Source organism: Schistocerca gregaria, chromosome 5, assembly GCF_023897955.1.
Source record: "Schistocerca gregaria isolate iqSchGreg1 chromosome 5, iqSchGreg1.2, whole genome shotgun sequence".
Classification (NCBI taxonomy): Eukaryota; Metazoa; Arthropoda; class Insecta; order Orthoptera; family Acrididae; genus Schistocerca; species Schistocerca gregaria.
Window position 1 is genome coordinate 171,033,917 of NC_064924.1, and position 24,261 is coordinate 171,058,177.

A 24,261-nucleotide genomic window follows, 5' to 3' on the forward strand; every position below is an offset into this window, starting at 1 on the left:
GTGGCCCCAGTACCGACCCTTGGGGAACGCCCCACTTAACAGTGCCCCATTGGGACTGAACATCACTACCACTCTGAATATTGCGGAGAATTACCTTCTGCTTTCTGTTATTAAAGTAAGAGGCGTACCAATTGTAAGCTACTCCCTTTACTCCATAATGGTCCAATATGTGGCGTAATATTTTGTGTCAACACAGTCATAAGCCTTCGTTAAATCAAAGAAAACACCTAGCGTTCGCAAAAAAAGCTCGGTGGAAACATTCAAAGTACAGGCTGGAAAAAATCAACAAAAAGCATGCACCAACCCGCCCCAGTCTTCACTATTTAGCGTAGATGCATAGTCACATAGTTGTAGCCTGGCTTTATACGCGCCTTCCTAGAATTCGCTACATATCTTGCAGAACACAACTTGTCTATGAAAAATTAAAAACTCCTCCCGAATAGGGCATGGAAGCCCAACAGTAACGACGGGCCGCCGTGTCATCCTCAGCTCACAGGCAACACTGGTTGCCGATATGGAGGGTCATGTGGTCAGCACACCGCTCTCCCGGCCGTATATCAGTTCCCGAGACCGCAGCTGCTACTTCTCAATCAGTAGCTCCTCAGTTTGCCTCACAAGGGCTGAGTGCACCCCGCTTGCCAACAGCACTCGGAAGACAGAATGGTCACCAATCCAAGTGCCACCCTTGCTCGACAGTGCTTAATTTCGGTAATCCGACTGGAACCGCTGTTACCACTGCAGCAACGCCGCTGCTAACTTTTCTATGAAAACGGCAATATCTGATACCAATCTTGATCAGTCTTTGCTGTTGTCGAGTGAGGCACTGATTGCAGTGAAACCAGAAGGAGTTTTGAACCACTTGAAGCTCAAACAATGTGTAAGAGCAGTAGTCATAAAAGGAAACTAACAGACAGGTTTCTGAAAGAGCTGTCACGCCCTTTCAATGACCTTAGGTTTCAAACCCGATATGATTTGTTGCTGTCGGTGAGCTCAGAACCATTTCAACCAGCTTCAGAGCAAATGCTGCGAAAGCAACTGCAAGCAAGGGATATTTGGAAGATGGTACCCTGACGAAAGATCTATCTTTGCAATAGCAAGGAAAGTTGTACATCGTCAACGTACGAAAAAGATACAGTACATTAGCTGGAGGCACTTAGCGTGGTCCGACGAGTCGTAATTTTGCCACTGAGTATATAGGAACCGGAAATGGACACGGTCAGGAGACATTCACTTTATCTGCTCTGCTTCGCGATTGGAGGATGGGTGAACAGGAGGGGTAAAGAGGTGTTTGATGCCATTAGCATTGCAGAACCGTTCACACGGCGCCACAGTGATTTGTGGCCGATTATCTGACATGAGGATGCAGTGAAGCCCTTCGATGTAGGGAATCTGGATAAGTGCATTGAGTGTGTCAGCTGTAGAGATTGACGCCTTTCTAACCACATATGGGTAGTTAGAATAAGCATCCACGACAATGAGCCATATAGGGCATAGAAAGGGAACAGCAAAGTCCAGATGTATGCGGACCAGGGACGACAGGGAGTGGGACAGGGTGCGAAAGACTGAGATGGAGCATCTTGATATTGGGCTCATGAAGAACAGTTGCACAAGTTGTCCTCCGTGTCTTTGTTCAGTCCTGTCTCATACACATCTTGCCTAGCAAGGGCTTTCATCCACAACATACCTCAGTGTCCACAATGGAGGAGTTCCAAGGCATGAGGGCATAAGGTAGTTGCGATGACAACAGAGTGGGTATCTCCCTCCGCATCCAGCAGGAGAAGATCATAGACAACAAACAAACGATGAGATAGGCGAGCCCGTGCCTGGAGTTCTGGATCAGCATATTTTTTAATACTGCATGTCAGCACATGTCTGTGGTGATGTGATCAGCTGTAGTGGGAAACACTTCCGAGGTGCATTGTTGTCCTATGTCAATGCAGTAACGGAAGATCTCCTGAGGGTATTAGAGTACAGTGGGCCGTTACTTACTGGTATAATTATAAGAACTCAAGAAAAGAGCCCAGTGCTGTAGTCTTTGAGCTGTCAGCTATGGAAGCCAAGAGTGTGACTCAAAGAGCCCTAACAACGGTTTGTGGTCAGTAATGAAGGCAAACATAATCCCATAATGTACCCATGGAATTTATTAATGGTAAAGACGAACGACAAGGCCTCTTTCTCGATCTGTGAGTACTTCGTTGAGAAGGTGTCAGACTTTTCAGTGCATAGAAAATGAATCGCTGAAAACTACAATGATTGTGGCGCTCCAAGAAAGCAATAATGCCACAAGGGGAGCATCAGTACACAAAACTAGGGTGTGTGATGCAGAAAAGGATTTAAGGCAGGGCGCCAAACATAACAAGTGCTTCAGCTGGGTGAGAGCGTACTCATAGAAAGCCGACCACCAGAACTGAACGCCCTTCTTCCATAACTGGTTCAATGGGTGCTTAATACGTGCTGCTTGTGGGGCGAACTTACATGAATAATTCAGTTGATCTAAAAATGCTGTCAGCTCCTATTGGTTTTTGGGGATGTTCGAGAAAGTCAACAGCTGCAACAGTGCAATCAGTAGGGTGAATCCCATCTTTATTGAGAAAGTTTCCAAGGTATTGCACTTTCTCTTGAAAGTGCCAGCACTTGTGTTGACGGAACTTGAGCCCTACGTCACATTACATGGTACAGAGGGTGCAGAGGTTGCGCAGTTGGTCTTGGCACATAGAGCCCATAACTATTAAGGCAGACAGGTAATCATTAAAAGCAGGAATGGACATGTTTAACCATTCCATGTATCTCTGTAAGATTACCGGAGGATAAGAGATTCCAAAGAGCCAACGGTTATAGCTGTATAAGCCAAAGGGTGTATTGTGATTATAATGTGTTGCGATTCCTGATCCAGTGGTATCTGTTAATAAGCATCAGCAGGGTCTAGCTTGGAAAAATATTCACCACCGACAAGCTCTGTGAGGAGATCCTCCGGACGTGTTATGGGGTAAGTTTCCAAGCGTGACTGGAAATTGATTGTTGATCAAAAATCTCCAAACAGCTGTAGGGACATTTGGTTTCTGAACCTGCCAAGGGTGTGGCCCAGACACTAGTTTTGACAGGTTCAATTACCCCAGCGTCATGAAAGCGATCGAGTTTGAGCATAACAACCATCTATAGGGAGATAAGAAGTGGACATGCCTGACAGAAATGGGCCTCAAAACTGGTGGCCTATCCCAGCCCTGTTCGAACAGAGACACATAGGTCGTCAAGTTTCTGGAAAGAAACCGTGCCTGAGACGACATGAACCTCATCCACGATGAAGAAACAAAACAGCGAGAAGGCACCCATACTGAAAATATTGCCAGTTGAGGGACTATTGACAGCAAACAACATTATCGCCTGAGTAACCTTCTTGTATGCTGCCATAGTTGAGAACTGACCTCTGAGGGGAATTGTGCTGTCACCATATGCAAGCAACTTACGGGAAAGTTGGGCCAATTGTGGATAACCCAGACGAACATTCCTTTGATGATTGACAAGAGAAACCGTCGCTTCCATATCTACTTGTAAATGAATGTTCTGATTTGCAATCGTGCGATGAATAAACAACTTGTTGATGGGGGGAGGGGGGGGGGGGGGTCGGATTGCCCTGGGGAATAGCAGCGTGGAGTTCATGCACCATCCCTTGAAGGAAGTGTGGAGTGGGGTCCGACTCTACCAGTGCATGGCAGCAGACTGTTTTGAGATGCCCATCCTTTTCCCAATACATAAATTGTGCCCAGCGATCTGGGCTGTCCGCAGCTGGTGCATTGTGAGGCAGTCAGGACTAGATGGGAGACCACACATTGTGCTCATAGGACACTGACACGTTCGAAGTGACGAATCACGACGACGCCCACGGTAAAAGAACTTACGAGAATTCCGTCCTAGTAATGGAGGTTGAACTGCTGATACCTGGGGACGAGCCACAAGGCGTTCATTTGCTCTCTAAAAATAGTTCGATTTTCAAAATATCGCCCAAAGGAGGATTGGACAGCTTGAGGGCTGCAGTGCATATTTCAGGATCTGGGTGGCCAATTGGACCACCGCATCGCATATGAATGAATCCATACAAGAGGTTTTGCAAGACGGATTAGCGCAAGTTAAAATAAGTCCCTGCAAATGCGTCACCCACGAGCGGTATCGGTTGCTTGTGGTATTGATGGAAAACGAGGCGCAATTCAATGGCATAGAATCTTTGCGAAAAATAGTTCTACAGTAACGAACATATCTACTCGAATGTGAGTGCAAGCTGATTTGAGAGAGGAGCCAGAGAAGCAGAGGATGATTTCCAACATCACAGGACAAGGCAGATGTATCAAAATATAAAAAAATACTTTGGTAAATTCAATAAAAGGGAGCAGTTTATAATATATGGGAAAATATTGACCAACAAAAGTGACATACAAAACAGATGGAAGACATACTATTCACAACTTCTCAACTGCAATGACCCACACTCTTACTTTAAGTTGGAAGAACCTAATAAAATTGATACAGCTGATACAGTTACTACCCCATCAGTAAATGAAATACAGCAAACAATAAAGAAATTAAAGAATAACAAGGCTTGTGGCGAGGACAAGATATACGCTGAGTTATTAAAGAATGGAGGCCCACAACTGGAATTAGAAATACAGGCGTTAATAGAAAAAAATTTGGGAGATGGGAACCATTCCTGCAGATTGGAAAACTTCAATTGTGTGCCCCATATTTAAGAAGAATGATCCACTAGTTTGTGATAACTACAGAGGAATTGCTCTAATGGATGACGCCTACAAAATCTTATCAAGCTGCCTATTAAACAGGCTGATACCAATAACAGAAGAACTGATTAAGGACTACCAATGCGGTTTCCTCAGAGACAGATCCACTTTAGATCACTTATTCACCCTGAGACAAGTAACTCAGAAGGCGTGGGAATTCAGTATGGATGTCCACATATTATTCGTAGATTTTAAAAAGGCCTATGATAGCATACAGCGACAGAGACTCCTAAATATAATGAAGGAATTTAAAATACCATCAAAATTAATCAGAATAATTCAAATGTGCATCGATGAAACTTTATGTCGCATAAAGACAGACAAACTGAAGATTTTAAGGTGTACACTGGACTGAGACAAGGGGATGCCATTTCACCTTATTTAACCTTGTCCTAGAGAAAACTGATAGAGAATTTTCTAAAACCAGTCCACAAGGGACCCAGCTACAGGATGTGAACATTACAAGATTTGCCTATGCAGATGATGTAGCACAAATAAGCAGTTCCAAAATAGAATTAATCAGAATGATGCAAAATTACTACAGAATTACTGAGAAAACAGGACTACATGTTAATGAAGAAAAGACAGAATACCTGCCCATAAGTAAGAGAACCAGAAAAGATTCACATCTGACTGTAGATGGATTCAATTTCAAGACTGTTGACAACCTCGAGTACCTAGGAAGTAGTTTTAGTAATAACAATAGAACAGATATAGAAATAGATGCCCGTTTATCAACAGCAAACAAGGCACTTTTTAGTTTCATCAAAATTCAAAGAAAAAGATCACTTAGCAGTAACTTAAAAATCCGCTTATATCAATCGACCATTATACCTGTGATGTTATATGGATATGAAACATTAATATTTAGAAAGAAAGATGAAGAAAAACTGTTAATATTCGAAAGAAAAGTACTAAGGATAATTTTTGGACCTGTATATGACGAAAATAACATGGAATGGAGAACAAGAAGAAATGAAGAATTAAGAGGGCTGTACAAATACCGTAACATCGTCGAAGTACTCAAGAGGAGAAGGTGGAATTAGGCAGGCCATATAGCAAGAATGACAGAATAGACTACCTAGAATGACATACAGCAGAACAATAGAAGGAACGAGAAGAAGTGGGAGATCCAGAATCAGATGGCGGGATAACATTGGGGAGGACAAATTGACTGAACAATCAGCGCATTGGACAGGCAGAAGTGGAAGAGGCTCATAGAGCAGGCGTACAGTCGATAAGGCCCTCGCCACATGTCAAGTAAAAGTAAAGTAAAAAGTAAGCCAACTTATTTAGTAAGAAAAACGTCTCTGTGGAAGCCCAAGAAAGGAAGAGCTATTACTTTAGAGCGTCATCAGAAACCCAAAAACCTGGCGAACTGCTGTTTCAGCCGCTGCAAATACTGTCCCAATCTCAATTGGTGACGTCAAACGGCGGAAACGCGGATGGGCGGGACAGAGTCTGGGAAGCGACAACAGCCTCCATAGATTGTGAATCCTCATAAAAGCTGAATTTCCTCACGTAACAAGACGGTCTACTGCGTCTGCTGTTGAAACTGGTGTTTCAACTGCTGCTGAAGGAGCAGCTGTTGCTGTTCGGAGAGTTGCACGCGTTTTGCGTCCATGAGACATTGTTAGACTTTTTCTTTGTGGCCAGTCATAGGGTATTCTGCCCGACCAGCCAAGGTCGTTTGCGGTGAGTGGCCGAAAGACAACATCACAGTGGATGGACAACGCAAACGCAAACGATAAGGCAGAATGACAAGCCCAGAGACTGCACTGTATAGATTGTCGCACAGATGACAAAATGGTAGGTATCTAAATAGACGACAGAGGGATAGAGAAACAATTAAAAGCGCTCAAAAGAGGAAAGGCCGCTGGACCTGACACGATAGCAGTTCGATTTTACACAGAGTACGCAAAGGAACTTGGCCCCTTCTTTCAGCGGTGTACCGTAGGTCTCTAGAAGAGCGTAGCGTTCCAAAGGATTGGAAAAGGGCACAGGTCATCCTCGTTTTCAAGAAGGGACGTCGAACAGATGTGCAGAACTATAGACCTATATCTCTAACGTCGATCAGTTGTAGAATTTTGGAGCACATATTATGTTCGAGTATAATGACTTTTCTGGAGACTAGAAATCTTCTCTGTAGAAATCAGCATGGGTTTCGAAAAAGACGCTCGTGTGAAACTCAGCTCGCGCTATTCGTCCACGAGACTAAGAGGGACATAGACACGGGCTCCCAGGTAGATGCCGTGTTTCTTGACTTCCGCAAGGCGTTCGATACAGTTCCCCACAGTCGTTTAATGAACAAAGTAAGGGCATATGGACTATCAGACCAATTGTGTGATTGGATTGAAGAGTTCCTAGATAACAGAACGCAGCATGTCATTCTCAATGGAGAGGAGTCTTCCGAAGTAAGAGTGATTTCAGGTGTGCCGCAGGGAGTGTCGTAGGACCGTTGCTATTCAGAATATACTTAAATGACCTTGTGGATGACATCGAAAGTTCACTTAGGCTTTTTGCGGATGATGCTGTGGTATATCGAGAGGTTGTAAGAATGGAAAATTGTACCGAAATGCAGGAGGATCTGCAGGAATTGACGCATGGTGCAGGGGATGGCAATTGAATCTATGTAGACAAATGTAATGTGCCGCGAATACACATTTAGCTACAATATAGCAGGTCAGCAACTGGAAGCAGTTAATTCCATAAATCATCTGGGAGTAGGCATTAGGAGTGATTTAAAATGGAATGATCAGATAAAGTTGATCGTCGCTAAAGCAGATGTCGGACTGAGATTCATTGGAAGAATCCTAAGGAAATGCAATCCGAAAACAAAGGAAGTAGGTTATAGTAAGCTTGTTCGCCCACTGCTTAAATACTGCTCAGCAGAGTGGGATACGTACCAGATAGGATTGATAGAAGAGATAGAGAAGATCCATTGGACAGCAGCGCGCTTCGTTACAAGATCATTTAGTAATCGCGAAAGCGATACGGAGATAAACTCCAGTGGAAGACTCTGCAGGAGAGACGCTTAGTAGCTCGGTACGAGCTTTTGTTGAAGTTTCGAGAACATACCTTCACCGAGGAGTCAAGAAATATATTGCTCCCTCCTAAGTATATCTCGCGAAGAGACCATGAGGCTAAAATCAGAGAGATTAGAGCTCACACAGAGGTGTACCGACAGTCCTTCTTTCCACGAACAATACGAACTGGAGTAGAAGAGAGGAGCGATAGAGGTACTCAAGATACCAAAAAATGGCTCTGAGCACTATGGGACTTAATATCTATGGTCATCAGTCCCCTAGAACTTCGAACTACTTAAACCTAACAAACCTAAGGACATCACACAACACCCAGTCATCACGAGGCAGAGAAAATCCCTGATCCCGCTGGGAATCAAACCCGGGAACCCGGGCACGGGAAGCGAGAACGCTACTGCACGACCACGAGCTGCGGACGTACTCAAGGCACCCTCCGCCACACACCGTATTGATGTAGATGTCGATGTAGATGTAGAGAGACAACCAGTCCGAGAGCCGAGACGTAGCAATATCAGGAACCAAAACAGTGATGAATGTAACGAAGAATAACGAGAGCACAGCCGGAAGACGACTAAGATCTGGGCCGCTGTACTGCTAGCTTTGCAGCATGGCTGCGACAGCCTATAGTCTGGCGGGTGGAGTGTGACAGGCGCCTGGCGCTGAGGTGGTGACAGCAGCGGCTTGTGAATGCTACGAACCGCCTAGCGGCTGTCGTCTAGGTCCATGCATTGTGACGGCTTTCAAGCTCCGAAGATCCGAGATACCAGAGATTATATGATACAAGCAGTCAGATACAGTGACGGGCCAATGAGGCGTTTAACTGGCAATGTGTGGAGAGTGAGGTTTAGGCCAGAGGTGGTTCTGTTACGATTAGTGGGTGTTTTTATGACCGTCATTTGGACCCACATAGGTTAAACTGGTAGAAGCCGACCTCGGGGAAGATCAGCTTGGATTCCGTAGAAATGATGGAACACGTGAGGCAATACTGACCTTACGACTTACCTTAGAAGAACGACTAAGGGAAGGCAAACGTACGTTTCTAGCATTTGAAGAAGAGAGAGCTTTTGACAATGTTGATGGGAATACTCTCTTTCAAATTCTGAAGGTGGCAGGAGTAAAATACAAGGAGCGAAAGGCTACTTACAATTTGTACAGAAACCAGATGGTAGTAATAAGAGTCGAAGGACATGAAAGGGAAGCAGTGATTGCGAAGGGACAGGGGTGTAGCCTATTCCCGATGTTATTCAATCTGTATATTGAGCAAGAAATAAAGCAAACAAAAGAAAAATTTGGAGCAAGTATTAAAATCCAGGGAGAAGAAATAAAAACTTTGAGGTTCGCCGATGACATTGTAATTCTGTCAGAGAGAGCAAAGAACTTGGAAGAGCAGTTGAGCGGAATGGACAGTGTCTTGAAAGGAGGATATAAAATGAACATCAACAAAAGCAAAATGAGGATAATGGAATGTAGTCCAATTAAGTCGGGTGATGCTGAGGGAATTAGATTAGGAAGTGAGACACTTAAAGTAGTAAATGAGTTTTGCTGTTCGGGGAGCAAAATAACTGATGATGGTCAAAGTAGAGAGGATATAAAATGTAGACTGGCAATGGAAAGGAAAGCGTTTCTGAAGAAGAGAAATTTGTTAACATCGAATATAGATTTAAGTGTCAGGAAGTCGTTTCTGTAAGTATTTGTATGGAGTGCAGCAATGTATGGAAGTGAAACATGGACGACAAATAGTTTGGACAAGAAGAGAATAGAAGCTTTCGAAATGTGGTGCTACAGAAGAATTTTGAAGATTAGGTGGGTAGATCACGTAACTAATGAGGAGGTACTGAATAGGATTGGAAGAAGAGAAGTTTGGGGCACAACTTGACTAGAAGAAGGGATCGGTTGGTAGGACATGTTCTGAGGCATCACGGTATCACAAATTTAGCATTGGAGGGCAGCGTGGAGGGTAAAAACCGTAGAGGTAGACCAAGAGACGAATACACTAAGTAGATTCAGAAGGATGTAGGTTGCAGTAGGTACTGGGGGATGAAGGAGCTTGCACAGGATAGAGTAGCATGGAGAGCGGCATCAAACCAGTCCCAGGTCTGAAGACCACAACAACAACAACAACAGGTTACCATGTCTACGAAGCGGGTAGTTTACTTGAAAATTGTCGCTGACTGAGTGTTGTCCTCTCTTATACATCTTCACGATGTGCACACTGTGGACACTCAGGTCTTCAATCACGTCAACAGCCACATTCTCAGGTCTGCACACATATGTTCGAGCGTTGACGAACTCTCAGGCACCTTTCGTACTGTCGCACTAAATCACCAGATCTTATTCTCATAAAAAACGCCGGGGCCTCTCTGTAACAGAGGTGGAAACACACCAGTCAACATTCCCGAAATTTGGAAACTCGGTGATTTCTATTCATCAATGAGTGGTTTCACCTCCATGTGCCATACTTCAAGAATATTGTGGACTCTTCCTCGCCGATCTGAGGTCATTATCAAGCTAGAGTGTGTGTTTACTTCCGGAAGGCGTTCGATACAGTTCCGCACTGTCGCCTGATAAAGTAAGAGCCTACGGAATATCAGACCAGCTGTGTGGCTGGATTGAAGAGTTTTTAGCAAACAGAACACAGAATGTTGTTCTCAATGGAGAGACGTCTACAGAAGTTAAAGTACCACAGGGGAGTGTTATGGGACCACTGCTTTTCAAGATATATATAAATGACCTAGTAGATAGTGTCGGAAGTTCCATGCGGCTTTTCACGGATGATGCGGTAGTATACAGAGAAGTTGCAGCATTAGAAATGCAGGAAGATCTGCAGCGGATAGGCACTTGGTACAGGAAGTGTCAACTGACCCTTAACATACACAGATGTAATGTATTGCGAATACATAGAAAGACGGATCCTTTATTGTATGATTATATGATAGCGGAACAAACACTGGTAGCAGTTACTACTGTAAAACATCTGGGAGTATGAGTGTGGAACGATTTGACGTGGAACTATCATATAAAATTAATTGCTGGTAAGGCGGGTGCCAGGTTTAGATTCATTGGGAGAGTCCTTAGAAAATGTAGTCAATCAACAAAGGAGGTGGCTTACAAAACACTCATTCAGCCTATTCTTGAGTATTGCTCATCAGTGTGGGATCCGTACCAGGTTGGGTTGACAGAGGAGCTAGAGAAGATCCAAAGAAGAGCAGTGCGTTTCGTCGCAGGGTTATTTGGTAAGCGTGATAGCGTTACGGAGATGTTTAGCAAACTCAAGTGGCAGACTCTGCTAGAGAGGCGCTCTGCATCGAAGTGTAGCTTGCTGTCCAGGTTTCGAGAGGGTGCGTTTTTGCATGCGGTATCGAAAATATTGCTTCCCCCTACTTATACCTCCCGAGGAGATCACGAATCTAAAATTAAAGAGATTCGAGCGCGCACGGAGGCTTTCCGGCAGTAGTTCTTCCCGCGAACCACACGCGTGTGGAACAGGAAAGGGAGGTAATAACAGTGGCACGTGAAGTGTCCTCCGCCACACACCTTTGGGTGGCTTACGGAGTATAAATGTAGATGTACACCTACATCTACACGACCACTCTGCAATTCAAACTTAAATGCCTGGTAGAGAGTTCACTGAACCACCTGAACACCATTTCTCTACCGCTCCACTCTCGAACAGCGCTTGGAAAAAAAGAACACGTAAATCTTTGGGTGAAGGCTCTAGGGATAAACAGATCATTTTTTTCTCTTACATGTTTAGAATGTGAGATTTAAAGAGTAAATGCACATTTATGGAACTTACTTTATTGCCTTAGCAACAGCTGGAAAGAACCTGTACATGAGACTTGAAATCCTTGTTTTCAACGTAGGTTCGAATATTTTTCGTCCCCACTGGCGAAACTCTGTATCTGGATTCCGTTGAGCATGGCACTCGACTCCAAAACCGACGGAGGCGATGACGTCGGTGGTGAATCTGGCGGCTATCTCCCGCATCTCCAGAATCTCGCCCCTCTTCGCTGGCTCTTGCAGCACCTCCACGAGTTCGCGCCCACAGTCCTGCATCGTCTGGAAGAAAGAAGAGACTAGTGGTTAGAAAAGTTCCTCCCCCACACACAGGGTGGCCAGAAACAGTTTGAAAAGCTATCAAGGGTGTTGCAGGGTAGGCTGTGCTGAAAAATAATTCTTAAGAAAAAAAAATGGTTAAGTTGCGCCTCTTCCGAGGTAGTTAGCATTGAAGTTAGCCAATCAGGATCTTTCACGCACAACTTCAAATGCCCCGCCATATACACTGAAGAGCGAAAGAAACTGGTACAAATGTCTAATATCGTGTAGAGCCTCCGCGAGCACGCAGAAATGCCACAACAGGGCTAATGTGTGCAGTAGTGACGGAGGGAATTGACACAATGAATCCTGCAGAACTGTCCCTAAATCCGTAAGAGCGCAAGGGCGAAGGGCTCTTCTGAACAGCACCCTGCAAGGCATCCCAGATACTCCCAATAATGTTCATGTCTGTGGAGTTTGGTGGCCAGTGGACGTATTTCAACTCAGAAGAGTGTTCCTCGAGCCATTTTGTAGCATTTCTGCAAGTATGTGGTGTCGCATTGTCCCTCTGGAATTGCCCAAGTCCGTCGGAATCTACAATGAACATGAATGGATGCAGGTAACCAGACAGGATGCTTACCTACGAATCACCTGTCAGAGTCATATTTAGACGTATCAGGGTTCCCATATTCGTCCAACTGCACGCGCCCTACATCATTACAGAGCCTCCCCAGCTTGAACAGTCCCCTGCTGACATGCAGGGTCCATGGATTCACGAGGTTGTCTCCAAACCTGTACACGCCCATCCGCTCGATACAATTTGAAAAGAGACTCGACCGATCAGGCAACATACTTCCACTCACCAACAGTCCAATGTCAGTGTTGACGAGCGCAAGCGAGGCGTAAAACATTGTTCGTGCAATCATCGAGGGTACACGAACGGGCCTTCTGCTCCTAAAGCCCATTCCGATGATGTTTCGTTGAATGGTTAGGACGCTGAAACTTGTTTATAGCTCAGCATTGAAATCTGCAGCAATTTGCGAAAGCGTTACACTTCTGTCACGTTGAACGATTGTCTTCAATCGTCGTTGATCACTTTCTTGCAGGGTCTTTCCCCGGCCGCAGCGATGTCGGAGATCTGATATTTTGCCGGATTCCGGATATTCACGATACACTCCTGAAATGGTCGTTGGAGAAAATCCCCCGCTTTGTCGTTACCTCGGAGATACCGTGTCCCATGGCTCGTGCGCCAACTATAACAGAACATTCCAAATCCTCTAAATCTTGATAACCGCCATTGTAGCAGCAGTAACCAATCTAACGACTGCGCGAGACACTTGGTCTTACATAGACTTTGTCGATCGCAACGCCGTGTTGTGCCTGTTTACATACCTCTCAAATAGTTCAAATGGCTCTGAGCATTATGGGACTTAACTGCTGAGGTCATCAATGCCCTTAGAACTACTTAAACCTAACAAACCTAAGGATATCACACACATCCATGCCCGAGGTCGGATTCCAACCTGCAACCGTAGCGCCTAGCGCCTAGAACCGCTCGGCCACCACGGCCGGTCTTACATATCTCTGTATTTGAATATGCATGCCAATACCAGTTTCTTTGGCGCTTCAGTGCACAATTAGTGTCTCTTGTTCGCATAATGCACATGACAGCGCACGAGACTGATCTGCCTTTGGCTCTGGAGCAGCCCTTGCCACCGTCTCACGTGTATCGCTCTCTTACACGTTCTACATCTACATCTACATCCATACTTCGCAAGCGGAGGGTACCCTGAGTACCTCTGTCGGTTCTCCCTTCTATTCCAGTCTCGTATTGTTCGTGGAAAGAAGGATTGTCGGTATGCCTCTGTGTGGGCCCTAATCTCTCTGATTTTATCCTCATGGTCTCTTCGCGAGATATACGTAGGAGGGAGCAATATACTGCTTGACTCTTCGGTGAAGGTATGTTCTCGAAACTTTAACAAAAGCCCGTACCGTGGTACTGAGCGTCTCTGCTGCAGAGTCTTCCACTGGAGTTTATCTATCATCTCCGTAACGCTTTCGCGATTACTAAATGATCCTGTAACGAAGCGCGCTGCTCTCCGTTGGATCTTCTCTGTCTCTTCTATCAACCCTATCTGGTACGGATCCCACACTGCTGAGCAGTATTCAAGCAATGCGTGAACAAGCGTACTGTAACCTACTTCCTTTGTTATCGGATTGCATTTCCTTAGGATTCTTCCAATGAATCTCAGTCTGGCATCTGCTTTACCGACGATCAACTTTTTTTTATGAAAGCAAATGAACAACACGTTTGGTCACTTGAATTTTTCGAGCTCTGCGGCCTTACTGGCTGACTTCAATGATAATTAACGCGAAAACGGCGCAACTTATCGATTTCTTTTCTTAGCAGTTATTTCTCAGAATAGCTTACCCCCGGAACACCTTTACAAACTTTTCAGACTGTTTCTGGCCACTATGTACGTAACTACAATGCAACGATCCACATCTACATCTTCATCTACATCTTCATCTACATCTTCATCTACATCTACACGTATACTCCGCAAGCCACCATACGGTGCGTGGCGAAGGGTACCGCGTGTCATTAGTAGTCATTTCCTTTTCTGTTCCACATGCAAATAGAGCTGTCAAAAGGTAACCATAAGTAATTCGAAATCTAATATTTAAATTAGACAACAACTGCATATCTGGAAAGATATACTGCTTCCCTAGTCTTCACATTAGCCTGACAAGTGACCTATCGATACGTCGCTGGCATAGCTGCTAGGCAACTTATCCGTCATGGCTCTCCGTCCACCAACCATCGTCACTGCGTGCACTCGCGTATCAACTTCATAGGGAGATTCTCACCAGGAACATGTCCATAGAGTGTTCCGCTCCATGCCACTTAATTGTGACAGATTGGTGCTTCATACCGCACAAAATTCATTTATAGTTCTGGAGCCCAGTCTGCGTATTGTTTGGTACCTAATCTGCAGTGTGAATTCACTTCAATCACGTTAATGGTTCAAAGTGGTTTAAATGGCTCTGAGCACTACGGGACTTAACTTCTGAGGTCACCAGTCCCCTAGAACTTAGAACTACTTAAACCTAACTAACCTAAGGACATCACACACACCTATGCCCGAGGAGGAATTGGAACCTGCGCCCGTAGCGGCCGCGTAGTTCCAGACTGCAGCGCCTAGAACCGCTCGGCCACCCCACCTAGCAATCACGTTAGTGATTTTCGGTGTTTCAATATTGACAAAGTTTAGCTTACATGCCTCACGCAGGTCACTATTACAAAGCAACACCAACTTAAAAGGTTGTGAGAGGTCCACGATTAAGGAATTTGTTGCTAGCGCACTCGAGCAGTTGTAATGGATTGCTCACGCGCTGCCTGTGATGTATAAGCTATAAGAGAATCTCAGACCAAAGAGCAGTGTTGACTGCAGTAGGAACTGTGTGGCAGTAGGAGTAAGTAGTTGCTAGCGAGCAGTCTGGTGTATCGTGTTGGCTGGGCCGGTCGTGGTCAGCGATGGCGGAGCCTGAGCGTTGTAGTATAAGGTAAAAGCAGCCTCGCGCATATGTAGTGTTGTTATGTCAAGCCCCATGTAAATGTTTTTAAAAATCTCTTAATAATAATCTGTTGTTGTTGTCTTCAGTCCTTAGACTGGTTTGATGCAGCTCTCCATGCTACTCTATCCTGTGCAAGTTTCTTCATCTCCCAGTACCTACTGCAACCTACATCCTTCTGAATCTGCTTAGTGTATTCATTTCTTGGTCTCCCTCTACGATTTTTACCCTCCACGCTGCCCTCCAATACTAAATAGGTGATCCCTTGATGCCTCAGAACATGTCCTACCAACCGATCCCTTCTTCTGGTCAAGTTGTGCCACAAACTTCTCTTCTCCCCAATCCTATTCAATACTTCCTCATTAGTTATGTGATCTACTCGATGTTAACAAATTTCTCTTCTTCAGAAACGCTTCCCTTGCCATTGCTAGTCTACATTTTATATCCTCTCTACTTCGCCCATCATCAGTTATCTTGCTCCCCAAATAGCAAAACTCCTTTACTACTTTAAGAGTCTCATTTCCTAATCTAATTCCCTCACCATCACCCGACATAATTCGACTACATTCCATTATCCTCGTTTTGCTTTTGTTGATGGTCCTCTTATATCCTCCTTTCAAGACACTATCCATTCCGTTCAACTGCTCTTCCAAGTCCTTTGCTGCCTCTGACAGAATTACGATGTCATCGGCGAACCTCAAAGTTTTTATTTCTTCTCCATGCATTTTGAAATTCCACTTGAATTTTTCTTTTGTTTCCTTCACTGCTTGCTCGATATACAGATTGAATAACATCGGGGATGGACTACAGCCTTGTCTTACTCCCTTCCCAGCCACTGTTTCCCTTCCATGTCCCTCGACTCTTATAACTGCTATTTGGTTTCTGTACAAATTGTAAATAGCCTTTCGCTCCCTGTATTTTACCCCTGCCACCTTCAGAATATGAAAGAGAGTATTCCAGTCAACATTGGCAAAAGCTTTCTCTAAGTCTACAAATGCTAGAAACGTAGGTTTGCCCTTCCTTAATCTAGCTTCTAAGATAAGTCGTAGGGTCAGTATTGCCTCACGCGTTCCAACATTTCTACGGAATCCAAACTGATCTCCCCCGAGGTCGGCTTCTACTAGTTTTTCCATTCGTCTGTAAAGAACTAGCGTTAGTATTTTGCAGCTGTGACTTATTAAACTGATAGTTCGGTAATTTTCACATCTGTCAGCACCTGCTTTCTTTGGGATTGGAATTATTATATTCTCCTTGAAGTCTGAGGTTATTTCGCCTGTCTCATACATCTTGCTCACCAGCTGGTAGAGTTTTGTCATGACTGGCTCTCCCAAGGCCGTCAGTAGTTCTAATGGAATGTTGTCTGCTCCTGGGGCCTTGTTCCGACTCAGGCCTTTCAGTGCTCTGTCAAACTCTTCACGCAGTATCGTATCTCCCATTTCATCTTCATCTACATCCTCTTCCATTTCCATAATATTGTCCTTAAGTACATCGCCCTTGTATAGACCCTCTATATACTCCTTCCACCTTTCTGCTTTCCCTTCTTTGGTTAGGACTGGGTTTCCATCTGAGCTCTTAATATTCATACAAGTGGTCCTCTTTTCTCCAAAGTTCTCTTTAATTTTCCTCTAGGCAGTATCTATCTTACCCCTAGTGAGATAAGCCTCTACATCCTTACATTTGTCCTCTAGCCATCCCTGCTTAGCCATTTTGCTCTTCCTGTAGATGTCATTTTTGAGACGTTTGTATTCCTTTTTGCCTAATTAACTTTTGATAATCATTCATCTCAATTTAAAGAACCTAGTAATTTCTCCAATCCATCGTCAACCCGATTATTGTAAAGGAAAATTAGTTGTTTCTTTTTATACATGACAAATCTATTGGCCAGCATTGTACAGGGCTGTGCCAGAAAAATTTCTTATAGGAGGTGATATATACGCGTTATCCGGCGACCTTATTGAGGTAAGAATTTTCAGTTTATTCAGAATGATCTTTCAGGGCCATAACGCAGCGCTGCTGACGTCCAAAATTCACCTGTTTAAACTCACAGTCATTATTGAAAGGTTATAAGTGAGCGATAATTTTATTCAGAAGTTAGTCACGTTGTGTTATTGGTAGTTTGTGAAATTTTACTGTTGAGAGGTTTCGGAGCGTATCTGTTGGAAAGTTACGCTGAATGTGAATTATATACTTATATTCTTTACTGTTGGGAGGTTTCGGAACTTTTACTGTTCGGAGATTACACTAAATGTGAATATTATTCATATTATATTACTGTAGGGAGGTTACAAGGTGGATGGGACAGAATGGGTGTGACAAGTATGCCAGTATCAAGATATGTAAACGCGGGTGTCGTGTCCATAGCGAAACGACAAGTGTTAGAAAGAATACTGATGTTGATTAAAGACAGAGAGTGAGTGTCCGCCCCCGTTAGCTGAGTGGCGCCGGCACGGTACCTCAGCGTGGTCGGTCAGAGAGGTGTTTAGCCTCTGTAATAAAAAAAAACTGAGTGGAAGGATCAACAAACGAACTTTAACGGATGTCATGTGACGTCCGCAACGACCAAACCCAACGATCAACAAAGGGCGGGAGGGGGGGGGGGGGGGGTAAAGTTGTCAGCGCGGCGGAATGCCACGCCAAGGGGCCAGGGTTCAATTCCCGGCTGGGGCAGGAGATTTTCTCCGCTCAGGGACTGGATGTTGTGTTGTCCTCATCATCATTTGATCCCCATCTGCGACGCGGAAGTCGCCCAAAGTGGCGTCGAATGCAGTAAATACTGGCTCTAGGCGGCCGAACTTCCAGAGAGTGAGTGCAGTAGAAACAACCACAGATAAGACAAGGGGTCTGTGAAATGTTATGCCGCCACAGGGGCACAAGGGCGCAACAAGAGAAGCCTCTTGAAATAGAAGAGAGAATTGATGCAGCAAGTGCCTTAACTGATACAGAGATATGTTAAGCGACAGAATTTATTAAGAAAAGGGTTAGATAATGGGCAAGAATTGATAGAAAGGAGAAGCTGGGAGAGAGAAAGACAGACGGCTTCTGGTGGGGAACGCGCTACATCATGATAGGTCAATAAAAGGCTGCGGATGTACATCGATATCTTATAGGTAACGGTTTCCAGTCCCCCTCCACTCAGTCAATACAAAATATCTGAGGAGTAACACATCAGAACAGCCAATAACGCTTTGTGAAGCTCTCTGCACTATCTCATGCCAGGTACTGGCCAGGCTGAAGGGGAAATCGGCATAAAACTCGAGAGCTGCGCGTTCAGTAACAGAGAAAAGTGTGTGGTGAAGCAGTAGGAAGTACGGGTTCGAAGCGAGAAGCAGCCACGGACGGACGCAGCCAGATTGATCATGTAGAGTCGCTGGGAAGAAGTCTCCTGGAAGGGCTCTGCTGGTCTTAGGTATATACGAGGGTTTCACTAAGCAGACAGAACGCCGATAAAAAGTAACTGTCTCTGTGAAAGCACTTGACTATTGTTATTGTTGTGGTCTTCAGTCCTGAGACTGGTTTGTTGCAGCACGCCATGCTACTCTATCCTGTGCAAGCTGCTTCATCTCCCAGTACGTACTGCAACCTACACCTTTCTGAATATTCTTAGTGTATTCATCTCTTGGTCTCCCTCTACAATCTTTACCCTCCACGCTGCCCTCCAATGCTAAATTTGTGATCCCTTGATGCCTCAGAACATATCCTAGCAACCGGTCCCTTCTTCTTGTCAAGTTGTGCCACAAAACCCCCTTTTCCACAATTCTATTCAATACCTCCTCATTAGTTATGAGATCTACCCATCTAATCATCAGCATTCTTCTGCAGCGCCACATTTCGAAAGCTTCTATTCTTTTCTTGTCCAAACTACTTATCGTCCATGTGTCACTTCCATGCTTTCCTTGCCATTGCCAGTCTACATTTTATATCCTCTCTACTTCGACAATCATCATTTATTTGGTCTCCAAATAGCAACAAATTTCTCTTCTTCAGAAACGCTTTCCTTGCCATTGCCAGTCTACATTTTATATCCTCTCTACTTCGACAATCATCATTTATTTGGTCCCCAAATAGCAAAACTGCTTTACCACTTTAAGTGTCTCATTTCCTAATCTAATTCCCTCACCATCACCCGACTTAATTCAACTCCATTCCATTACCCTCGTTTTGCCATTGTTGATGTTCATCTCATATCCTCCTTTCAAGACACTGTCCATTCCGTTCAACTGCTCTTCCAAATCCGTAGCTGTCTCTGACAGAATTACAATGTCATCGGCGAACCTTAAAGTTTTCATTTCTTCTCCATGGATTTTGATACCTACTCCGAATTTTTCTTTTGTTTCCTTTACTGCTTGCTCAATATACAGATTGATTAACATTGGGGAGAGGCTACAACACTGTCTCACTGCCTTTCCAACCGCTGCTTCCCTTTCATGCCCCTCGAGTCTTATAACTGCCATCTGGTTTCTGTACAAATTGTAAATAGCCTTTCGCTCCCTGTATTTTACCCCTGACACCTTTAGAATTTGAAACAGAGTATTCCAGTCAACATTGTCAAAAGCCTTCTCTAAGTCTGCAAATGCTAGGAAAGTAAGTTTGCCTTTCCTTAATCTTTCTTCTAAGATAAGTCGTAAGGTCAGTATTGCCTCACATGTTCCAACATTTATACGGAATCCAAACTGATCTTCCCCGAGGTCTGCTTCTATCAGTTTTTCCATTCGTCTGTAAGGAATTCGAGTTAGTATTTTGCAGCTGTGACTTATTAAACTGATAGTTCGGTAATTTTCACAGCTATCAACACCTGCTTTCTTTGGGATTGGGATTATTATATTCGTCTTGAAGTCTGAGGGTATTTCGTCTGTCTGATACATCTTGCTCACCAGATTGTAAAGTTTTGTCAGGACTGGCTCTCCCAAGGCCTTCGTTGGGTCCAATGGGATGTTGTCTACTCCGGGGGTCTTGTTTCGACTCAGGGCTTTCAGTGCTCTGTCAAGCTCATCCCGCAGTATCGTATCTCACATTTCATCTTCATCTACATACTCTTCCATTTCCATAATATTGTCCACAAGTACATTGCCCTTGTGTAGACCTCTATACAGTCCTTCCACCTTTCTGCTTTGCCTTCTTTGCTTAGAACTGAGTTTCCATCTCAGCTCTTGATATTCATACAAGTGGCTCTCTTTTCTCCAAAGGTCTCTTTAATTTCCCTGTAAGCAGTATCCATCATAACCCTCGTGAGATAAGCCTCTACATCCTTACATTTGTATTCTAGCCATCCCTGCTTAGCCATTTTGCACTTCCTGTCGATCTCGTTTTTGAAACGTTTGTATTCCTTTTTGCCTGCTTCACTTGTTGCATTTTTGTATTTTCTCCTTCAATTAAATTCAATATTTCTTCTGTTACCCAAGGATTTCTACTATCCCTCGTCTTTTTACCTACTTGATCCTCTGCTGCCTTGACTACTTCATCCCTCAGAGCTACCCATTCTTCTTCTACTGTGTTTCTTTCCGCCATTCCTGTCAGTTGTTCCCTTATGCTCTCCCTGAAACTCTGTACAACCTATGGTTTAGTCAGTTTCTAAGTGCCCTGTAGATGTTCCAAAAGAAATAGCGAAGTCCCCTTGCGGTAGCTTCGACTACAGAAGAGAAAAACATTCTGGACCAGTGTTAGCTGTTTGGAATGACAACCGACCAGTTCACGTCTTATCAACTTGCGTCCATATTCACTCCATTAGAGACCCCTGTAGATGGTCCTAGGCTGGGAAAAAAATTTTAAAAAAAGTAAGTAGTTCAACAGTCTAACATAGTCCAAGCATATAATCGTTTCATGGGCGGTGTAGACAGGATGGATGAAAATATTTCGTATTATCGGACGTCTGTACGATCAAAGAAATGGTGGTAGCCAATATTTATTTTCTGTATTGATGTGTCAATGGAAAACGCGTGACAACTTTACAGTACAAATGAGAATAATCAGAATCTTGACAGCTTCTCATTAAGAAGGAACATCGTACAAACATATGTGCAGAAACATGGCAGACCACCAATGTCAAGAGGAAGACCAAAGACATCAAAAGAATTACTAAAGAGGACTATAGACAGAGCACGCTTTTACAGCGTTGGTCACTCGATTTCAAATGCAATCAAGCAAGGAAGATGTGATCACTGCAAAAAAAAAAAAAAAAAAAAAAAAAAAAAAAAAAAAAAAAAAATTAAATTAAATTAAAAATAAAAAATACCAGAGAGGCATGTGAAAAATGTAAAATAACTCTCCATGAGCATTGTTTGAAAGATTACCATTTTAAGAATTAACTGTTATTTGAATGTTGCAATCAAAATTTGTACTAAAGCTTTTTTTTGCTAAATAAATCAATCATATTCAAAAAATTACGTTTCTTTTTGTTTTAACTTCCGGGACCCCTCTCATTCCTGGTTTTTTGCCAAAATCAATGGTGAAAAATCATAAATTACAGTAAATAAATCTCAAACAATTTATTTTAAGTTCATTTTAAATGTTTATCCAAAATAAAACAGAGAAAAACCTCGAGCTATAATGGGTTAAGAAGGTCCTGATTATTACACATATAAGTTTTTCGAAGACACGCAAGCGCAACGAGAACAGTTTAAAATATGGGCAAACAGAGTTGATGAAATACAAAGAGATTTCAGAGAAGTCGTCGTTGCGAAGTTTTGGAAGGGAAGTTTGAAAGGGGCAGCTGAGTCAGTTAGTGTCTCCCTACGTAGAGCTTGTTTCATAGAAAGGTTAACAAGGAACGCCTTGAGTGCAAGATCGGAAAGGCCAATGATGCTTACGCATTCGATTTCCCACCAAACAACAACAAAGTTGGTTGCTAATGGCAACAGACGACGGGACTGGAGGTATCATATACAGTGCAGTCTCGATATTTCGAGTCTCGATAGTTCGAGTTTCCAATAATCCGAGCCTCGACCGACGTTACCTGTCTCATTCAGTCCATGGATTAGGGCGTTCTGGAATACTTAAAAAAAGTATCGACGGCGATTGCTACAGTCAATCCTGCATTCCGAAGACGACGTAAGCATTGTAAGAGCTTTGAAGAAAGTGACTTTGAAGGACGTCGTGTATTGGATTAGCGAATCTTGGAGCGAAATAAAGTAAGACACAATCACTAAGTCATGGAGGAAAATTCTACAGTACGCCAGACACAGAAACTGAAGATTTAGCAGATCAGGACGATCAACCATTGTGTAATTTAATCAGAAGATTGCCAGAGTGTGAAGAGGCGGAAGAGGTGGAAGTAGGTAAGTGGTTAAATTCGGACGAACAGTTGCAAGCGACAGACTCTTCTATAATTGACACGGTTAACATTCCATCGCAGTGTGAGAGTGACGAGGATGACGAGGCAGAGGCTGCACCGATGATGAGTCACACCGATGGCTACGCCGCTCTCGAGGCCGCCATATGCTACGTGGAACAACAGCTTGAGGCGACACTAACTGACCTACTGCTCCTGAGACGGTGGCGTGACATTGCCGGGAGGAAACGTTGCAGCTTCGACAAACAAACGACACTTCACTATTACTTATCTAAATAAATAATTATTGTTATTCTGCCGATGCAAATGCGCGTGTAAATACTTTTGACCTGTATTACTTACAATATCATAATATTTCTTTTTCCCATTTAAATTTCGATAGTCCGAGTTTTCGATAGTTCGAAGTGGTTCCGGTCGGGTTCGCATCGAACTATCGAGACTCTACTGTAGTGAGAACAGCATGAGGCTGCAGTGCATGTTTGTACTGCTTAATCGCCGTGTAACTCACAACAGTGCTACAGAGGTAGTGGAGTAGATACACTCCTGGAAATGGAAAAAAGAACACATTGACACCGGTGTGTCAGACCCACCATACTTGCTCCGGACACTGCGAGAGGGCTGTACAAGCAATGATCACACGCACGGCACAGCGGACACACCAGGAACCGCGGTGTTGGCCGTCGAATGGCGCTGGCTGCGCAGCATTTGTGCACCGCCGCCGTCAGTGTCAGCCAGTTTGCCGTGGCATACGGAGCTCCATCGCAGTCTTTAACACTGGTAGCATGCCGCGACAGCGTGGACGTCAACCGTATGTGCAGTTGAGGGAGTTTGAGCGAGGGCGTACAGTGGGCATGAGGGAGGCCGGGTGGACGTACCGCCGAATTGCTCAACACGTGGGGCGTGAGGTCTCCACAGTACATCGATGTTGTCGCCAGTGGTCGGCGGAAGGTGCACGTGCCCGTCGACCTGGGACCGGACCGCAACGACTCACGGATGCACGCCAAGACCGTAGGATCCTACGCAGTGCCGTAGGGGACCGCACCGCCACTTCCCAGCAAATTAGGGACACTGTTGCTCCTGGGGTATCGGCGAGGACCATTCGCAACCGTCTCCATGAAGGTGGGCTACGGTCCCGCACACCGTTATGCCGTCTTCCGCTCACGCCCCAACATCGTGCAGCCCGCCTCCAGTGGTGTCGCGACAGGCGTGAATGGAGGGACGAATGGAGACGTGTCGTCTTCAGCGATGAGAGTCGCTTCTGCCTTGGTGCCAATGATGGTCGTATGCGTGTTTGGCGCCGTGCAGGTGAGCGCCACAATCAGGACTGCATACGACCGAGGCACACAGGGCCAACACCCGGCATCATGGTGTGGGGAGCGATCTCCTACACTGGCCGTACACCTCTGGTGATCGTCGAGGGGACACTGAATAGTGCACGGTACATCCAAACCGTCATCGAACCCATCGTTCTACCATTCCTAGACCAGCAAGGGAACTTGCCGTTCCAACAGGACAATGCACATCCGCATGTATC

The 24,261-nt window shown here is 44.5% G+C and overlaps 1 protein-coding gene across 1 annotated transcript in view; it reads right to left on the reverse strand.

Moving 5' to 3' along the window:
- LOC126272731 (cytochrome P450 6k1-like) overlaps nucleotides 1-24,261 on the reverse strand; it is an 80,987-nt gene that overhangs the window by 40,575 nt on the left and 16,151 nt on the right. The window contains exon 4 of the mRNA XM_049975788.1: nucleotides 11,628-11,890. Coding sequence (XP_049831745.1) covers nucleotides 11,628-11,890 — 263 coding nt within the window. The remainder of the gene's footprint in view (nucleotides 1-11,627; nucleotides 11,891-24,261) is intronic.